At 48.4% G+C, this 20,931-nt stretch overlaps 1 protein-coding gene across 1 annotated transcript in view; it reads right to left on the bottom strand.

Moving 5' to 3' along the window:
• DDAH1 (dimethylarginine dimethylaminohydrolase 1) overlaps nt 1–20,590 on the bottom strand; it is a 56,626-nt gene extending 36,036 nt beyond the window's left edge. The window contains exon 1 of the mRNA XM_086463312.1: nt 20,270–20,590. Within this exon, the coding sequence (XP_086319438.1) occupies nt 20,270–20,575 (306 nt within the window). The 5' untranslated portion in view covers nt 20,576–20,590. The remainder of the gene's footprint in view (nt 1–20,269) is intronic.
• Between the last annotated feature and the right edge of the window lie 341 nt (nt 20,591–20,931).

The raw sequence follows: 20,931 nt of genomic DNA, 5'->3' as shown, positions 1-20,931 counted from the left end.
TTCACTTCCAGTATGTCCTGGAAAAGCAACTTCCCATCGCACACAACAGACAGGCCTGTAAGAAACCACCCAACACAGAGCAGAACTGATGTAAGGCCATGCTAGCAGAGATGCTCCAGAGGACACTGCCTGGCTCATTGTACCACAGTGGAGTCTCCAACAGAAAAACACTATTTTCGTGTTTCCTTCGTCTCACTGAAATCTGTAAGTTCAGACTCTGTCCTGCAAAGTCTCACATACCTAATTTTCCACCTGCCCGCTCTGCCAAGGAGCAGCACCCAGAGCAGCACCGGTGCCTGGGACGCCGGCAGTCTCCATGCATATGGTTAACAATAAAATGCAGACAATCTCGGTTAAAATGTATGGAGGGTTAAGCTTTCCAACACAGTATTTTCAGTGTTGGGTGTGAATGCTACGTGGTTTTCCCTTGGAAAAAAAAAAAAAAAAGAGAAAAAATAAAAGGAGTTACTATGTTTGGACGAGCTCATGCTCTGCCCTCGATCAGATTTACTGGGGCTCGCGCTACAGCAAATCAGATCCCACATACCAACTACTGCAGCACTAAAACCAGCGTGGAGCTCCCTGCACACCGTCACCCACCAGCGTCCAAAAGATCCTAAGGTCCCCAAAGGACCTATGTCCACCCTCAGCTCAGCTAGAGAAACCGGCTACAACAGACCTTGGATCAAACAGGAAGCAAACCCAAACCCAGAATACATTTTTATTTCCATGTATTGCACAGAGGATTAAAGTGTATAAATCCTCTGTGCAGTACATGGAAATAAAAATTATGCACTTTAATCCTGGTGCATCAAGCCCTCCTGCAAAGGGGACTCAGACCTGGCAGAATGCAGGAGCTCAGCACTTGTATCATCCCTCCACACGATTATTTCTAAGGAATTTTGCTAACCTAACAGGACAGCAGAAACAGGCCCTGCAGCATTCAGGTCTGTGAATGTCTTTGGCTGCAGTCTGGCTCAGCAGAGGGGGGCGATGCCACGCAAAGCCCTGTTGTGCAGGAAGCCACGCAGCCTACAGTGCCTTGGGACCCCTCTGGATTAACTGCAAAAACCAAACAAATCAACCTAATAAATCTTATGTGCAGGTACACCTCCCAAAAATGTGGAAATACTGAGAAGAGAGGAGCCCTGACAGAGCCACCTGTGGAAGGCTCAGATGACAGAACCAAGATGTAATTGCATCTCTCCATTCCCGCTTGCCGCTGAAGTTTAGAGTCACATCAACAAACACCCGGCACATAAAACAACAGCTTTGAAGTGCTCTTACAGAAATTAATTACTCCCTCCCACACCTCTGCAGCTCAGGGCGTTCACTGTCTGCTGTGGAGGGACAGAAAACCGTGCATCTCTGCCCAGCCAGCTTGGCCAAGGGAAGCTACGGGTGCTCCTGGGATCCCCCTTTGGGAGCAGGGGAGCTCCCAGCTCCCCACTGGGCTTTGCCAGCACCTGGGGTCCCAGCACACAGCATGGCAGGGCCAGGGCACAGCTCCCTGGTGGCACAGCTCCCCTTGAGTGGAGCCAGCAAGGGGGAGCCTGGCCACCAACCGGTGGCTGCAGCAAGTAGAGAACCGAAATGATTTCAAGCACTAAGGAACCACGCAAGTAAAAGCCACAAAACTCATGCTAGAGAAGAACCTGTGCCCGCTGTTTTGTTGCTCTGAATACAGAAAACCCTACTCAATTAAGCAAAAAGCAAACCTGGACAGGAAGAACTGGGACCAGCAGATGTAAGTGTTGGTTTTCAGTAGGCTCCTCACAGAGCAGCAGGTCTGACCAGCGATGCCAGGCTTTCTGATGGTTTAGTTGTTCATTTCAGATTTTCCCTCTTGATTGGACAAAGATGATTAACAGGCATTTCAGAAAGAATACAAACGAGCTTTTTAAAGGCAGCCCAGAATTTCTGCCAGGCTCACAAGGTCTCCACTGAAATGCCCCTCTCCATCTAAGTTATTCCTCTTTTCAAATAGAAATTTCAAATACAAATAAGACCCATCAAATCTTCTCTCATTTCACACAAAACCACTCCAAAACAACTAAACCCTCCAAACCCAACGCACAACTCTTCATACATGCCTTGAAGCAGAAGTTGGATCTACACTTTAATGGCCTGTGTGGATGCTCCACTCGGGGGGGGGGAATCACAAACATTTCTCCAGCGCAGAGCTGACCGTCACCAAGGATCCTGGCACAAAAGGTTTTCTGTGGGTCTTTGGAACTGTTTGCTGCGGAACAGCTCCTTGAGAAACCACTCCTCTCCCCCCTCACACACACAGTTGTGATACAGGCACAAAAACTAAGCCAAGCAGCTGGGGTATGACCAGTGCTCCTGCCTCAAACCCGGTGCATCATTTTATAGATTTCCATTCTCCATCTTCTGGGTTGCTTATTCCCTAACGAGACCTATATAACTGCAAACCATACAGGCTTTGCAAAAGGTTGCAAGAGTCCATCCTCTATCTTTTGTACTGTCTACACTAAGCCTTCTTAGAGGGCAGCAGAGGACAGCGAGATGTCTACCTTCCTACCTACAGGCAGGGTAAGTGCACCACACAGATGCACACCTACCCTGCTCTCCAGGACTGGAAAGTCCCCGGATACACACACAACCTCTTCTAGCTATCCCTCCCGTTTTCCCCTAGTATCGAACCTGCACCTTTCTCGCTGCAGTTTAATCCCACAACTTCTCACCCTAGCTGCTGTGGCTAATCCCTCCCTTCCCGGCAGCTCGATGGCCAGGGGACCCTTCTGCACTTTCACTGTGACGCTACACAGAATGTAATGAATCTTTAATTAAATGGGCTTGATGAAGAAAGTCATTCAAATTAGGCTTCATCAGCAAGACAAAATCCCAGCTGTCTTTCCTAAAGGATATGATGAAGCACAGTTTCAAATACCTGGAATCCAATTTTAGCACCGCAGAACAACAGTTTGCAAACCCAGCGTTTATCAGGTAAGCAGTGAACGGCTGAGGGAGAAAAATCTCTCCAAGATCTTAAACAATCAGGCACGTTTTAAGCCACGCAGCTTTTATGGCAATTCCTTCATAAACCAGGAGCTTCTAATAATCTAACAGGCATAATGCAACCAGTAGCAAGAGCGCAACTGGTTTCACAGGGGTTGTCATTTGCACATTCAATGTATTACAGAAAAAATGGCACAAGTGTTCTGGAAAAGGCACCTCTGGGAAGCTTACTGTAGCTCCACAGAAATGGAGTAAATAAAGCACGCATCGTCAGCACATCCTCAACGTGCTTCTCATCCCTTTAGGACGAGAGCAACACCGGGAGCTTCTCTTGTTTAATCTGCACAAGAGGATTCACGCGCTCGGTGCTGAATGGCTCTTCACACTGACTTCAGCGGGAATAAGCTACCCCAGATTTCGGAGGAAAAAAAAAAAAAAAGCACTAACGGAAAGTTAATGAGATACAAACCAGGTTATGAATGGACCAAAGAAAAAATTCTCCTAAAGCTATTTCCTGCCCTGCTGTGATCGAATACATGCCTTTTAAGGCTTCACCTTATGCCCCGTCCTTTCTTTAGGCAATGCTTTATTGGACCTCAAGACTTTCTCCACTTTTCTAATCAGTTTCCATTATGTCCTTTTCCTTTAAAGTTTCCCACTGTTACAGCTCCACCAGGAGCAATAATGCTGAAGACTGCTACGGCCTTTTAAATAGCCTTGACACGGAGCCAAGGTGGAATAAGTCTACTGGACCGGGGGGTTAAAGCACCGGAGCTCTCACCGCAGCGCCTGCATCCCTGCTCCTGCCAAGGCAGCTCTGCACACGACAACATGGAAAGTTTTAGAGCAGAGTCTAGCCCAGCATAAGAAAAAATTCCTGACTTACAAGTTTTAAAAAGGATGTTACGAACCAGGGGGTTGGATTTGGCCCCCTTCAAACCAGAGGGAGACCCAAAGGCAATGCACAGAGGCAGACCAGCTCTGGCAGAGAAATGCTCAACCCATGCAGTGTGTTTTCCCTATTTCCACTGGAAGAAGGAGGGTGACGCAAGTTTGCTTCATATATTCACTTCTTGCTTTTATGTTCAAAACAGAAAACCACCACCCCCATGCACGCATACTCTGCTATCGCTTCTAACGAACCATTTTACCCACCTTCAAATACTTCTCTCTCAATCCCATTCCCACCTCACCAGCTCACACTCACAACAAGGAACCAGCAAGGCTCAGAGCTGGCTGGCAATCTCATGAGACAGGCTCTCACAAGAATTTCCTGCTTCTGGTTCGGCCAGACATACTGCAACAACAGACGCTCTCCCAGTATTTTGGCACCTCCACTCCTTGGTTCAGGCCAAGACCCAGGAATGCAAGTGAAAAAAACCCACTTTTTAATTTTTAGAATTTTAAAATAACTCGGCTCTTCCCTCTGCTGCCGTAGGTGTCTGGTTGGCTTCCATGCTAAAAGACTGCTTCCACTGAGATTAACTGAATTTGGAAACTACAGTGCTGAAGGTATCACCAAAAAATTTGCTTCCCAGAAAACAGCTTGGTAAAACACCACCACAGTAGGGTGTCAGAGCAGTTTACTCCAGAGAAGCAAAGTGTTACGGAAAGAACAAACAACTGACCCTCCAAGTACACTGAATTAGGTTTTCCACGAGTCCCGGGGTACTTCCAGCAAGTGTTTCTATCAAGATGACCTAGCTGGTGAAAAACTCTGCGTAGGAGCCTCAGGCAAGACCTACAGATCTTTCATGCATACTCCTAAAAGTGCAACTCATGATGGACTGAGGAAGCTAGAGTTTCCACATTTTCTGGTCTCTTCTATTGAATTACCATGCAAGCCTGCACCACAGCTGGACAAGGCCATTTCTCAGTGTGACTAATGTCTCACAGTAAATACTTCAGACACTTGTAGGCTGCTACAGCTCCCACCTGTACTTCAGGGACCATCTTTCCAGGCATCACTGCTGGGTCAATACAGTGACAGATCAGCTTGGGAAAAAGCCTTGCTGGAAATTCAGAATTTGGGCCACCTACAGACGTGCTCAGACAAATCCCCTCTCCTCATGCCAGGTCTCACCTTGTAAGGAGCCTGAACGCATGCCCGTGCCGCTGGCATGAAGCAACGACCACGCCGGACGCTGTGACAGGTCCTGGCTCCTTTCAAGATGGGTGACCCTCAGATGTTCTTCTAGTTGTTCACTGGAAACACAGCTTCCTACAGCCTGTGCTGATACAAGCAGCAGTCATGGCTTAAGATACTTTCAAACACACCTTCCCTACCTCCTGCGGGCGATGGCATGCTGCTCTGCTTTGTGCTTACCTTTCTCACAGCAGCAAGAGCAGGGAAAGTGGGGGCAAGAACACCTTTTGTGAAAAACAAAAACCCCTGCATATAGGCAGCTCAAGTTTTAAGGATGAGTCTAGAAACAGAAGCCCAAGCTCCTCCATATGTGTGCCTATAGCTGGGCTGGACTCCTAAATCCCATGTAGGCTCAGGAGGAAAGAGCCTGCCTTTCAGGGACGCTGAGCCTGGACTTCCCATTCAGGGCTTTGGCCAGGGGTCAGAGGACACATACCGCAGTGTGAGAAGTTATTCAAACATGTTAAAATACTTTAAAAAGCTTCTGCTGCTGATCTCATCTACAGGAGTTATCACCTACGCCCGTGTCTGTGCAGGGCTGGGGTTAATGCCTTCCACCAGACAGCGTACACGTGACAAGGAAAGCTGGCGTTGAAGGCAGCCACCTCCTCATCCTCAGCTCCTCTGGAGTACCTTCCCAAAAAGCTACATGAGTGTTATCTACTTTCTCCTAGGTATAAAGGGGCACACCTACAGAAAATCACATTACTAGAGCAGTGACACCTATGGGAGGCACATGAGATGCTTTATGCATCAACAATGAAGAGACAGCTTTCCCAGCCCTGGAGGAGCACACAGAAAGCAAGGCACAAAGCTCAAGCGTTCTTTAAAGACCTGTGCTCCACATGGATTTAGTTTGTTCTTAAAAATCATTGCAGGATCTATTTAATATTGCTACATGCTTTATTTAATATTACTACACAGGCAAGTTCTATTGTGCTAATAACCACACACTTTCACAGGCAACACACGAATCTTAAAATCTCCTAGTCAATATTTAAGGCTAAGAAACACTTAAAGCTAAAGCCTTATCATCTTGACAAATGTTACATTACATCAGATTTTCCACTATTGAAAAACATCATCGTGAGATCAGCTCAGAGAGATGGTAAGTAAGCAGACACAGGGCAGGAAAGAGTTTAAGTGCTTTAAACTAAGAAGACCTATTACAGGCTCTGCATTAAGCACTGGCACCTTACAGGATTGAGCCCCAGCTACTTACATACTTGCGTCACAGGCACAAGCCTTAAAGTTAACATAACATATAGAACGCACAGCAGTTACCTGTCTTTATCCTTTCACTCCTTCCTGGACTCAAACCACCAGTAGATCGACACCCAGCTCCCCCACACTCCTCCCTGCTCCAGACCCCACCAGCTTCAGAGCAGGCAGCCAACGCTCGCACCTCTCCAATGGACACCTCTAGGCCATTTCCCATACTGGGTGCTCCTGCTCGTACCAAGACTGCAGTCCATTCCATGGGTTTAAGTATTTAAATATGTCTGTTGATACGTATTTTGTAAAGCTAATAAAATTAAAATGGGTTTTCAGTACTTTTCGTACCAGTCCCGAGAAGTCCAGTTCGTTACCAGCATAGCACTTCATGGCAGATGTAGGTATGTGGTGAATCTGCTTTCAGGAATGCAAAACAGGGCACTATTTTTAGACATAGTCTCTGAATTTATATAAATCTGAATAAGAGCTCACACACTGTTTTATTAGCAGCCCTTTGTTTACATTCCATCCTGGAGAAACACAAACCCGTTTCTTAAAAAGTTTTGGGAATACTGCTGTGTGTCAGAGGGCTGGCAGACCTCTAGGAGCTCCCGTTCGGCTTCTGGTTGTGCGCAGCAATCTTGTAAAGAGGGTAAGAAAACCAAGCAAAGTGGAAACTAGGTTAAAACCAGAGAAGCGACTGGTGCAGAATTACAAGCAGCGTCTTTAGTCCTTAAGATGAAGCGTGGACAGAGCACATTTCAACGGCACAAAAGCTTTTGGCGGTTTCTGGTGGCTGCTGACATCTGTGCCAAGCTTCCCCTAAGGATGGAGAAATGAGACAGATAACGACATGCTTGGGAAATATCAAAGCCAGGACGTGAAACAGCAAGCCCCGGGAGGGACAGGACATGCTCGCAGCTAGCAGAGGGGACAGGCACGGGAGTATTTTCCCACCGGTACCACAAACCCAGCTGCCTTTGTCAGAGCCTGGATAGTAGTTGCCCTTGTTTGTACTAGTTTCACATCCCTCAGCATTTACTTTTGCTAGTCCCCAGTCATCCTGCACGGCCAGGACATGGTGCCGCAGCAATCTGGGCTGCAGGGGAGCCACAGAACCAGCTACTGGGTCAGGCAAACCCGTGAAGGTCGCTGTTACTGCAGCCAAGCGACCAGCACCAAAGCAAGCAGAGACGCAGCACAAGAACCCTTCTTGCCTGCCCAGCGGGCTGTAACACCTACAGGTCCCAGGCTCTCACAGCCCATCGGATCAGCGATGCCACGGGTCCACGCCAAGCTTCCACGCGAAGGGCTGATGGCTAGGAGGACTTTTGGAGGCCACAGAAGAGCGCTTACCACCCAACCCTGGCCACGCCAGTCCTAGTCCTGCTCCCACAAAAGCTCTCCGGTCAGCCCTGCGCGATGCACGGCCGGTTTGATGCTCTTCTGTCAGAAATAGCTTTCAGGCTGCTCGTGGCATTATCTCAGATAACAAGATGGATGCCACTCCTGGCAGCCTGCCATTCAGCCAACCCACCTAGAAATCTCCTCCGTCTGCCATTTGCAGGCATAAAGCGACCAGCAGTTCTGCTTTGCACATTTTTAGCAATCCAATTAGCCGTGAAGCAGGGGCAGAAGGGCAGAAAAGAGCGGTGCCTTTTCCAAAAGGTTCCTCGTGCTCTGAAAACGAACGACTGTTTCCTATCTTCGATGCTGGTACGTTCAGGCTCATTTTATATCAGGCTACTCAAGAAAAGCCTGTCCCTCACCTCCACAGCACAAACTGACAGGTTATCAGCTGCTATGAACTGCCTCGCGACAACACAGATCCCAGGGCCTATGGGAGACCCCCCTCCTCAGAGCACCTTCCTGCAAAGGCTCTTCTAGGACACCGTCTCCCATAACGTTAAGCCTGGCTCTCAAAACATCAAACCTCTGTATGCCAAGTATTCATCGCTAGGCCTTTCTAAGAATCATTTTGCAAAGCTTGGATGGCAATATGTTTTCACAGCTGATGTGGAAAAGCTACAAACAACATTTCCCAAGGAGAAATCTCTGCTTTACAAACTGTGCACTGTTTCTTAAGGTTAATCTGACTTGTAAAGGGGGTTGAAAAAAATCCTTTTATACTGTTGACATAAAATATCTGTCTTAATGGTGGAATCGTTCCATTTTCTACCGTCTGTGCTAGGATGGATATACTGAGGCAGGGAAGAAAAAAATAAATCAACGTCTGACCTCAGAGCACCCATTTCTGGTGCGACTGATGGCCTCTCTCATGCCATCGGACACCCTGATTAAGCCTGAACGCAGGTTCCCCCTTGCCTGGTGGGACAGAAACACCGGCGAGACCTCTGCAGGGTTAAGGCAGGGCAGCTGCCTCCCAAACGGCAGTCCTCGGACAACTCGTGACCTTCAGCATCACAGCAAGAGACTCATTATGAGTCTGCTAAACAGCTATCAGTATTACAGCTTATTCATAATACATGAACAGCTTAAGTGGGTCAGAGAGACCTGGATATCCAAGTAGCCTGACTCCAGCAGCGGTCAGTACGGGCAGCTTAAGGAAAGAATAACAGAAAGGGGACAAGTATAGAGCGCTGCTGGCTCCAGTATATTTTCCTGAGCTTATTGTAAGAGGCAGCGTACATATTTCCAAAGCCAGATATTGCATCTGGATCAAAGCGTTAAACGGCTATTGATGGATCTCTCTTTCATTAGTTGACGCTCAGCTGTACTTTTGGCCCCTACAACATCCTGGCAATGAATCTGATAGTTCAGCCGTGCGCTGCATGACAAAGTACTCCCTTCTGCTTGGATTTGCTGCCTGGGTATTTCCCTGGATGTCATCAAGTTTCATACTACAACTCCCAGTTCATTTTCTCTGTACCACTTGAGATAGTGTAGAGCCCTCCTACTTCTCCCCTCCCCACAATAACTTTGAGCTGAAGGCATTTATCTAATTAGCATCGCTTCGTACAGAAGCGGTCCTATACTGCAGCAAGGTCTTCTCATCCACCCCTACCTTTTCTGCTTACACTGCATGTCCAGGGTGGGTAACCAGAACCTCACACAGCATTTCAGGTCCAGATGAACAATCGATTTTACCAGAGTAAAAAAAAAATGGCCATTCAGCAATACTGGAGGTATACAGCATTTAAGAGCTCTGGAAACGCTCCTCTAGAAGGGACTGTCTTAACCCAGAGCCTTGTGGTCAAGGCAGGTTGGTTGTTTTATGGTGTGACAATAAGGCCACAGAACAAGAGGAGGATTAACAGAAACACTTTCTGTAAGGGTCACAAAAAGAAGAGATAGCTGTATGGCACTAAGCTCCATTTCATACGGATTGTTTCCCAGCCGGACTTGCCAGCATCAGCGAAGACATGGCATCCAGCACAATGCTTAAAGGGCTGACAAAGGTTCCCCCCTACACAGACTGTCAGGTCACACCCCCTCTTTTCTTCATACTGGCTTTTCATACGGTATGTCTCTTCTACCTCAACTTCTGCCCTGACTACTTTTCCCGCATTGGTAGGGTTTCACCTTTCAGACAGTTTCCTTCCTTAAAACCAGTTCAGATCAGTCAAAAGGATCAAGAATTACCAGGCAAAGATCAGTAGGGCCTACAGCAAAGTAGTACCTGCCTGATTTCTTCTAGAAACCACCCTAAAACCAGTTGTTATTCACACACATTTGCTGCAGCCAGGAGGAATGAGGAAGGGGGTCTATCACAACCCTGTGCTGCCACGGCCGCCTCCTCTAACACCCTCTGCTCTAGGAAGGCACGGCATTTGGAAGTTTCTGAATACACGTGGCTACAGGAGTCACCCCGCATCACCTTGCAAAAAGCAGGCAAGCTTGTAGAGGACCTCAGTGTTTGCTGGAAAAATACAGGTATGAAATGAGCTAGTGCACTGAACTTGAGTGAATACCTAGTGACTAGCAATAGCCACACCACCTCTTTGTACACTGTCGGAAGAACACAAGATACTCAAGATTCATCACTTCTGTTCCCCTAAGCACAGTGATGACAGGGGCACTCGGCTGTCTGGGTAGGTGAAACTCTCCAAAGCACTTGTACTGTTTGCAAAATTAACTCCCTTAAGACTGGTAAATGTCTCACCTTTAAAGAGAGGCACGGCCTCAAGCTTACTGCTAAATATTTAAAGTATTTTTAAAAACATAGCTTGCTATTTCTGGACAGCAGGCCAAAAACTAGCTCCATCTCTAAAACACTTGCCTTTCTAGCTTGAGTTTGCATGGAGATCACCAGCTCCATGGAGATCACCAGCTCCATGGCTGCTGGTCTGTGACTCAAAGGACACTGACCATACTGAAGTGCAGGAAGAGCAGGATTCTTGTCCTCTAAGGTCACCCTTTCTACAAGGTACAGGATTCAGCTTCCCTGATAGCTCTTACATTAAGCCTCAGAAAAGACATCCAAAATCAGGCACAACACTGACAACAGTGTCCAATTATGTGGCAGTCTTGTTCCAGTTTGCTTCAGTGGCCAGCTGGGACTGAGCTGAGACAGATGATTTCATCTTGCCAGAGAACTTCGGTTGGCCTCCAGAGACAGACGCGGATAGCCAGTTCCTTCACTATTAACATACACAAACCTTCCAGAAACAAATTATCACAATCATTTTTTTAAAGATAGTGCCAAATACTGAAGCTCTACTGAAATGAAAATGAGTTCTGCAAGTCTTGAACAAGCCATTAAAATAATTGTTTGGTTTTGCTATTGACTCAAAATGACAGAAATATGGCTCCTTACAATGTGGTCAGCTCACTTGTATGTGATCTGTGGGTTGTTGGGTTTTTTTCTTTAAAGCAACTGACAGTAGTTGCTTTCTTGGTAGGAACACCTTCTCTGCAGTCACCAACCTCTGCAAGCCTGCCATAAGCAATGACTTCTACACAGATGTCTGTATGTACTGGGATAACTTACGGGCAGAAAGACTGCTTTGTATAGGTGACTTGTGTTTCAGGTCAGACATTTAATAATCAGGTCTACATTCTTGATCCAAGAGACTTTTGACAAGGACAAGAAATTCCCTGAAAGCTGAACAATGCAGAAGCATAGACACTGTTTGCATGGGCTAATCCGAGCTGCTAAGCTCACAAAACACTCCGTACGAGTGGAAGATTGCAAGTTAAAGCTTGCTATGTCATCACATCCCACCGCATCCTCAGTGGAGTCATCCTGGGTCTGCAGCGGAGGCCAAGGACTTGTTCCACTGTCACTCCAGAGAAACCAGCAAGGGAAGAATAACCAGTAACATTGGTGGAAATTAAAGTCTGTATGTGTTTATTTTAACAAAAAAAAAAAAGCCAGTGTTTTACAGCAGTCATGCTTGCTGAAGAGTTGCATGCCCTGGTCACTTCACCAAGAGGGACAACTTGAGGGAGTCAGTCTAGGGCCACAATTGGCCTTGGTGATCAAATGCAGTTTTGGGAGAAATAGTAAAAAACCCAGAGGTTCTTGCCCCTGTCATGTTTACATTTCTACATCAGAAGTAAGTATGTTTTACAACAAACCAGCCTGTTTGTTGCCAGAGCTGACTCACGTTCTTGAATTAGCATCAAGGGAAGCACACTGGTTTATATGCAGCACTAGGAGTTTTGTATGAAATAGTCAGGACCCTAGAACCGGAGGGTGCTTGGCAAGACGCAGCATCACGGCAATAAGCGAGCGCAATGAACTTGGCACCAGAATGCAGAAAGTACTGTTCTTAAAAAGACAACTGCCAGAAAGGCCTGCAAAGAAACACAAACATTCAGGAGATAATGGGAATAAAGGTTAAGGAATATCTGTTCCACTGGGTTAGATATACAGCTCAACAAAGAACATTGTGTAAAGACATGAGACACGTCTCCTGCGAGAAAGCGGAGTAAAGGACCTCAAAACGAGCACTGTACATCTTGTCTCAAGACAGAGTGCTTTACAACAAAAGCTCCGTGTCAGTTAAAAGACCTGGCATCACACTGCTCAGAGGGATTGCTCTATAAACCTATCATGCATTAGTTACTGAAGAGTTTAGTGGAAAGGGAAATCAATCAAGTTTTGAGATCTTTAATGAAGTGACAGACAGGCACCTCCACACACTATCACCAGCAAACAGCCGTACTGAGCCTCAACCACAGCAGAGCCCTGCAGAGGAGTGCCCTGCTGGTGGAAATGTCACCCCAGCTCCCATTCTTCCCATGGGAAGCACCTTACAGCCCCGCAGCATTACAGCCCACACTGGGCATGGCAGGACGGTGGCCAGGGCACATCAGGATCCTGGCTCGGGGAACCAGTACACAGGGTTTACAGAAGGCCAGTTTGGACACATGGGGGACAAGAGAGGGGCCCAGGTGGAGAGACATGGGACTGGAGGTGAGTTTGCAAGTGGAAGCATGTGGGAGGCAGAGGAGGGAGAATGAAGATATGTTTCTTCTGAGCATGTGTGCGTCCTGGCACGGCCCTGGGAGCAGCTGCTGCTTGTGCTATTGGTCCAGCATGGGGAACCTCAGCTGGGGACTTTGCTCTCCATATCGCAGCAGCAGAGCGCGCAGGAGCTCTTCTGCACCGCGCACTCTGCTCCGCCGCTTTCTGGAGATGCTGTCAGACCCCACCATGAGCAAGACAGCACTGCAGCCTGCATACCAACCCTCTTCGCAGGCTTGGAGGGAGCCTAGCATTAAAAGAATAAAAATCTATCAGGCAACTTACACCGGGTAAGTTACAAACCCACTTTTGAATCTCAAAGCCAAAATCCCTGTGGTGACTGTGGCAAACTAGTTTTCACAATGCTTTCAAGTGAGGCAGTTACCAAAGAAAGAGATTCAGGTTCAATTTGAAAGTCTGGGCAGAAATCTTTTGGGGAAGGAGCAGGGTAGCTCCAAGCCATATGTATAAGTCACAGCAGCAGCAAAGGCTCTTTCCACTGCTTTGAGGAAACGCTTCCAGTTATTTGGAACCTTTAACCACTTTGCATTTGCACTGAACCATACGCTTACCAAGGGCTATTTATCACAGCTAAAGGAACAGTGATTAACAAGGTACAAAAGCTGACATCAGGCTTGTACAATAATCATCTGTCCACAGGAGATTAAGAACAGACATTTAATTTGGGTTCTGCCTTTTTCTAATCTTCTGGTTAGCAACTTGGATATTCCCAAGAAACTTGACATCGCAATTTAATAACAAGGGCTAAATATAGAAAAGCATGAAACCCAAGTTGCTTCTAGACTGCCCTTAAAGATTGTTCTACAGTTCTATAGATAGAAACCAATTACAATGAATACAGTCCATTTATATTGATCTGACTAGAAGCTACTTCCTAACGTTTTCATTAGATCTGTGATCACAGAAGCAAAATTGAAAATGAAAGAGTACAGTTCTTGGCACAGCCAATCCACCCAACGTGTCAGCCCTATTAATGGAGGGTCAGAGCTACACCAGCAAAGAACTTTAAGACCAAAGAACCACCTACCTGAACCGTGCAGCAGCACTCAAACTGCAAAGCAGATGGAAGAGGCAGAGCCACAGAAACAAATCAAACTGCTTTTGAAATAGTCTGCTTTAGGAGGCTAAAACATCCCTTCTCATGTCTGATACTACTGTTACACAGGCTCCTGTGCACCTGGATACAGGTCTACCCGACACTGTCCAAAGGATTTTTTTTTTTAAAAAACTTCTCAATATCATTTAAGAGCAAACAAGTACTGTTCAAGAAGCTTTTCTCCTCTACTGGGTGCTCTTCAGTTATCAAAACACTGAAGATGAAAGCTAGTGACACATTAAAGACAACGCTGACGCAGATTCTGATGAGAGTCACTTCATTGCCTTCTGTACCCCATGATGGGCATCACCCATTTGCTCCTGGAGAAAGCCTCCAAGCGAGACACTTCGTGGAAGATCATTACATTTGGTTCTGCCAACTATGTGCTCTGCAAAAAGACAACCAAAACCCATGTTAAAATTCAGGCATACATCTTATCTGAAGTCTGACTGGTACTTCTCTGCTTGTTTTCTATAACTGAAAAAACCCACACTGATAATATCTTGCACACTTTCATTCTAATTTTGAGGTTAGACTGAGAAGATGGTGAAAAGGAGCACATATATGGCTCGGTATAGGATGGGAAGGGTATTCAAGAAAAAAAAAAAAGCAATCTGACAAGAGGGTAGAAGAGTACCTGGTGCCATCCCTAATTTTTGTCAACTTTCATGTAAAGTTTTTGCCTATGTTTACTCACCTGCTGTTTTAAGCACTAAACAATGACACAGCAGTAACCTCTCTGCTTTCTATCACAAGCTTTCTAGGCAAAACACCAAAGTTAGCCTGTAACATGAAGGGTAAAGCACAATAAGGACACACAAAGGGGTCAGTGCAAATGTACAAGACCTCCACAGTTTGTTGTGACAGTTTAAATAACTATGAGTAAAGCAGTAATAAAATGTGTAATCTCTTGCCTCCCTAGTGATCAGCAAGTGCTAATCCTCCACAGACATGAGACAGATCTTAAACCAGCATCTCCCCGCACAACTGGTAAAGTGATTGGTCAGCAAACACAGGTTCTTATGCACTAGCACATGCTATAAAATAAAAACCCATAATCTAATTAAGTTCAGGAGCTAGCAGAGCCTTGAATCTGTTTCTCCTGAGCGTAGCTTTTCTATTACTTTGTAATAGACATCATTATCCTACAGAATTACCTAGGTCTACAGGGGGCATGGAGCAAGCATCTAGCATTTAGCAGTGCTATGTGGTATTACCTGAGTCTACACAACACATACATGACTTAGTAAACTCTTTTTGCCTTCTGTTTTCTCAGAAGCCTCTACCAACTGGCCTGGGAATCATTCCTGCAAGCAGTATAAGCTGCAGCTCAGCACGGGGTGCAAGGTCTAGGTCACACATGGCTGCACAGCTCTGCAAAAGCTGTACAGGGTGGGAGGGGGGTGGCAGCTGAGGGTGCTCAGCACTGAAGTGTACGTTACCTGGCCCAGCACAGCTGGAAGCTCTGCAGAAGCACTGCTGTGGACAAAGCCCTGCCACCCAGAAAGCAGATTTGGGAAGAGGTACCCAGAGGTGCTCAAAAGGTAATTAGGAGGCTTCTCCAATGCTTGTCGAGAGGATGGGATTTGATGAACACACTCCTTCGCTGCTAATCCCCTGTCCTCACTGCTCTAGGACTGTCCATCCTCCCACACCACAAGAATGCAGCCCCACAAGTGGTCCCCAGTGGGTCTTGGGGGAGTGGGGAGTAATAATACTCTGGAGTGGAAGTTTCCTCTTGACACAGCGATCTTATCTGCAGCAGCTCCTGACGCTTTCCAGCGCCAGCTATTATCTTCCCAATACGGCATCTGAGAAGAGGCCAGGTCACTGTGGGTGCATTTTGCTGAGCTTTTGGGTTTCCATCTGTCTGCATAAGCACAGAAATGGTGGAAATGCTGTTTTGTGCTATCCCAAGCACATTAAGACAACTTGGGCAGTAAGAGCAATGTGCTGATGAGGGCTCTTTTCAGCAACTAACCCTGTTGTGTTCAGAAGGTGACGTGAAGAGTTTATACTAGGGGAATAAACAATTGAGAACATACTGCTGGAACAAAAGGTGCTGGAACTGGCAATCTGATTAGCGATCACAACATTTCCATTGGGGTTACTCAACTCGAACATCAAGCGCACTGGTGACTGCACACAGCTAAACAAAACACCAGCTTAATCCGCATTAGCAATCTACCTCTGGCTTATCTTAAAAGCCTTTACCTTTCTGCCAAATCCAGAACTCCCAGAAACTATGAATTTTAAAACAAGTTCAGAAGTTGATAACACAAACATAATGCCTTGAAATAAGTCTGGCTCTTGCAAACAAATCATTAAATGCATGACTAATTTTTCTACTTTACTAAAAAAATACTGGGCTCTTTCCCAGTACTGACTGAACATGACCAAATTTAATTCAACTCTTTTTTTCTCCCTACAATAACTTGGAGCAAGAACAGACATAACCTCAGATTTTATTTTGTTTGGTTCCAGACAGACAACCAGTAAAGATTCCAATGGTGCTGGAGGGGTAAGCAATAGTATCTATAAAGCCTGAAAGCTCAATCAATGTTATTACAAACTCCTGCAGAAATCTGCCTGCTGCACACAGTATTACAGTAATTGACGACAAGCCTTCTTAATAAGGAGTCTAGTCAGTGAAAGAACACACTGCATCAGTTCTTAAATATTGCATTATGGGTTTTCAGTAGCGCGAAACAGTGGAGATGGAGACAGTGCTGCTCAGCTCACACATCTGGCAGGCAGTTTATCAGGAGGCACAATGCACCTGAAACAGCACTGCTCCAGCTGCATATCCAACCAGGCTGCTGTCTTAGCGACGCACCTTGGCAGCCCCCTGTGCCCTTCAACTTCTACTGGTCTGATCGGGCTTCAGCGCCTGACCTACCACACGCCTCTTGGCAGGTTTCCTGGATGCAAGCCCTCCCTCTATTAATTCTCTGTAGAAATGGTACCCTGCAACCTCGTTTCCCTCATCCCTTCCTCCCTCCACTGCTCCTACCTGCTCTGTACAGAAGTCTGTTAAACCATTAAGAGATCAGCAAGACAAGTCTGGCTGAGTCCTGCCTTACAGGGAGGCTTCGGTCAGGAGTGCATGCTCAAGAGTTGGGCTTTATGTTAACTGGGTTAAGCAAAGCGCACGCCAACTGTACTGCTAAAATATTCATGGGTTTGTGCTTACGTTACATAAAAAGCGATTGCACTTTGAGAAACTGGTGCTGTACATAGACTGCACCCGCCCTCTGTCCCTCTCTTGTCACCCAGTTGACCATATGAGCGACAACGCACTACAACAGCCTTGGATCACTTTCATACCAGGCTGCCCAAGCCAGCTGAGGTAGGAATACGGTCTTTCAGAGGCAGCGTGAAGAAACTGGTTTCACAGGGCTTCATCCTTCTGATTTTCTAGCAGTGGATCCATCAGACCAAGAGTAATCCAGATTTAATGACTGTCCGCCATCTGGTCAGTGAAGATTTCATGGCACTTCAACTGACAAATGCCTGACTCCACATATCCTAACATACAACTGGTTTCATGCTCACAGAATAATTCAGGTTGGAAGGGACCACAGGATGTTTCTAGGCCAACCTCCCACTCAAGGCAAGACCAGCAATGAGAACAGACCAGGTTGCTCAGGGTTTTATCCAGCTGGGTCTTGAAAACCTCCAAGGATGATGAATGCACAGCTTTTCCAGGCCTTTGTTCCACCACTTGGCAGTCCCTACTGAAAAGTCTTCTCCTGATACCCCATTAAAACCTCATGCTTCAATCTACGCCTGTTGTCTCCTGCTCTTCTGCCCCAACTGAGCAGCCTGGCTCCATGTTCTTGATAAGATGCAGTCTGTGAGTGCCAAGCAGAAGGGTAATCGCTTCCCTCAGTCTACTGGTTCTGCCCCTGTTAATACAGCCCAGGATCCTATCGACCTTCTTTACCACAGGGACACACTGCTGGTTCACAGCTACTGCACCACCCACCAGACCCCCACAACGGTTTTTTCTTGCAGAGCTGTCCCCCACCCACTCAGTCCCACCTTGGGACCTCCCAGGGCAGGACTTCGCATTTGTCCTTATTCAACTCCATAAGGTCCCCATAGGCCAACCCCTTCCTTCAGCCTGGCGAGGCCGCTCTGAACAGCAGCCCGTGGGTATTGCCTCTCACCCTTGCCCTCCTCACCCCAGTTTGGGGCTGTTCACAGCTCAATACAGACGCCCCCATCTCCTCCAGGTCACCGACAGAGACATTTAACAGGTTAGATGCTAGGCCAGACCCCACAGCAACTCCAATTGCCACCAGCCTCCAGGAACTCTCTCAATGAGGAATTCAGAGACCAAATATAAACCTCAGAAAAGACCTTGGGAGGCTAACAGCCACCCACTGGGATCAACAGGAGGGTCAGGAAGCAAGTGCTGGGCTCCTCCAGCTCCGGGTGGCAACAGGCCTCAGTGCCTGGACTGCCTGAGCACCTGCAGTTGGTACATCCAGAACCAGGGCTGGAGGCAACAAGAGCAGAGAAGCTCTGGCTACAATAGGAAACACCCTCTGATGAAGCTGCAAGAAACACTGCTGCTTCTTGAGGGGCTCTTTATGAGCACGATGGTACTGCAGATGTTTGCCAGGATGTTCAAGGCACAGGCCAAGCCCTCCACCACAGCAAGCAGAGCCTTGGGCAAAGCAGTCACGTGTACATTTCTGCTATCTAAAGCCTCGACTATCCCACACAAACGAGCATCTTCTCCCACTCTCTGCAAAGCACTGCTGTAATGATGTTCCCAGGAGGAAGAACTGTTGTAAATAATTAAGTTATATGTTCAGACAAACACTACACTGCAGTGTCATGCATTGTTCTAGCTTTAAGAGGATGTCTGTTCCATTATTTTTTCTTTTTTACTTCACCGAAAACTCAGGGGAGGGATTGCTCCATCATTCAAGAAAACCAGTAAGGTTCAAGTTATGCTTCAAAGCTTTTTCTCTCCTCTTGATTCATGACGCTGCCTGGACAAGTCATCCACAGAAAGAAGTAGATCTGTTCTACTAATGGGGAAATTGTGCAAATGGCAGCAGGAGTCACAAAGCAATATACCAGTGAGTCATAAGAAGGACCGGTGAAAACCCACTTGGACTCTGGCTGAGAAACAGCTGCTTCTAAGAGCAGCATGTGGCATACACACTTCACTCTGCTGCTGTCACCTTTAAGAGCATTCAGATGTGCTTCAAAGAGTAAACACACACGGGTATGCACAAGGACCTGCACGTGTACAAGATGTGTGCAGTACCTCAGACTGTTACACTGTTGGGCAAAATTCAAGTAAACTTTGTAATTGGTAAAAGAAGGGCACTTTATCAAAATACCAAGTGGAGACACTCATCCATTGCACTCAACAGTCAAGAGCAGCTACAGCTCTACTACAGCTAGTGGCCCAGCCCTGTCCCACAGGCACAACAGTACATGCTCATGGGTCACAAGATGAGCTACCGTACCACGGAGAAGATGGGAACTGGAAGAGAGAAGAGGGTTATGTTAAAACGTGCTTACAGGAAGGCAAGTTGCCAGCGTAGTAGTTTTGCAGCTTCAAACAGGGTAAGGTTTGTTTAATTTGCTACTCGCAACTCGTTGAGAGGGAGATAACTGGGTGGCACTTCAACGCACACACTGCCTGGTGAACCAAGTTTATGAATGGGCTGTGCATGGTAAAAAGAGTCCTAAGAATATCTAGAGTAAGGCTCCTGCAGCCGCGCATCCTCCACACCTCTCTCCAACGAGGGACGACCTGCGTCCCCTGTACACCCACAGGGCCTGCAGCGGCTGCACAGGGAAGGCGACATCAGGTTCAAGGGCATCCAGGCCAACACCGAGTACACCAAAACCCACACCAGCTCTTGCACACAGGCCAGACGGCGCGATGACCGCAGGTAGCGGTAACGCACTGCCAGGAACAGCGCTCCAGTGGAATAAAAATGGGGTTTCGGCTTGAGCAGCGCTGCAGCACGGACGCAAAACCCGCACGACCGACTGGCGATCCATCCCCGCAGCACCGAGCTGGGCAAGTTCGCAGGGAGCCCGCTCGCCCCAAAAAGGATGAGTCACAGTTTACACCATCCACTTGTTTCCCGGAGCAGAACCACCTCCTTCCGATAAACCCCCAGCGCTGCCAGCCGGGGCGGCAGCGGGAGGCCGGGCAAGAGCCGCTGCCCGGGGGCTCGCCGCGCCGGTTCCCGCCGTGAGCGATCGCTGCTGCCGCCGCCGCTGCACCGCCGGGGCGGGCCCGGGGACACGCCCGACGGCGCGGCCGCCCCGAGCCCCACCTGCCCAGCGGGGACACCGCTCCCCCCGGCCCCGGCCCGGCCCCTGCCCTACCCGTTACCTCCTTCCTGCGGCTGGGCGCGCCCGGGCGGGTGAGGAGCGCCGTCTCCTCGCAGACCACGGCCGCGTCCTCCACGAAGACGCAGTCGGGGAGGCTCTCGTCGGCCGGCAGCTCCAGCACCTGCAGCCCCAGCTTGCCCCGCAGCACGCCCACGTACAGCTGATGCTCCCGCTCCGCCCGGGCGAAGTCTACCTCGGGGCCCGCCGCGCTGCGCAGCGCCTGCCGGCACAGCGACTCGGGCAGCGCCCGTACCACGGCGTGAGTGCAGCGCCCGAAGGCGGCGGGGCCGCCGCCCAGCCCGGCCATGCTGCGCGGCGGGGACGGCGGGGCGCGGAGGAAGAGAGGGAGGGAGGGAGGGACGGGCGGCCGCGACCGCCGCCGCCGGCCCTGGCAGCTGATAAAGCGCCGCCCGCGGCCCGGCCGCGCCCCATTGGCTCCCCACCAGGCACATTTCCATGGGGCCGCCGCCAAGCGCGTTCCCATTGGCTGGCGGCGGCGGTCGGGCCGCGCTATTGGCCGCCCCCCCGCAGGGCGCCGCTTACCTGTGCGGCGGGCGGGAGCGGCGGCGACACCCGCTCAGCCCTGAGGGGCCGGGCCGAGCCCGCGGGCCGGGGCCATCCCCTCAGGGGCAGCGCGGCCCGGGCGGGGAGAGGCGGGGGGGC

Source organism: Leptosomus discolor, chromosome 3, assembly GCF_034619465.1.
Source record: "Leptosomus discolor isolate bLepDis1 chromosome 3, bLepDis1.hap2, whole genome shotgun sequence".
NCBI lineage: Eukaryota > Metazoa > Chordata > Aves > Leptosomiformes > Leptosomidae > Leptosomus > Leptosomus discolor.
Note: the sequence above shows the minus strand (reverse complement) of the source record. Positions and strands in the feature narration are given on the sequence as shown.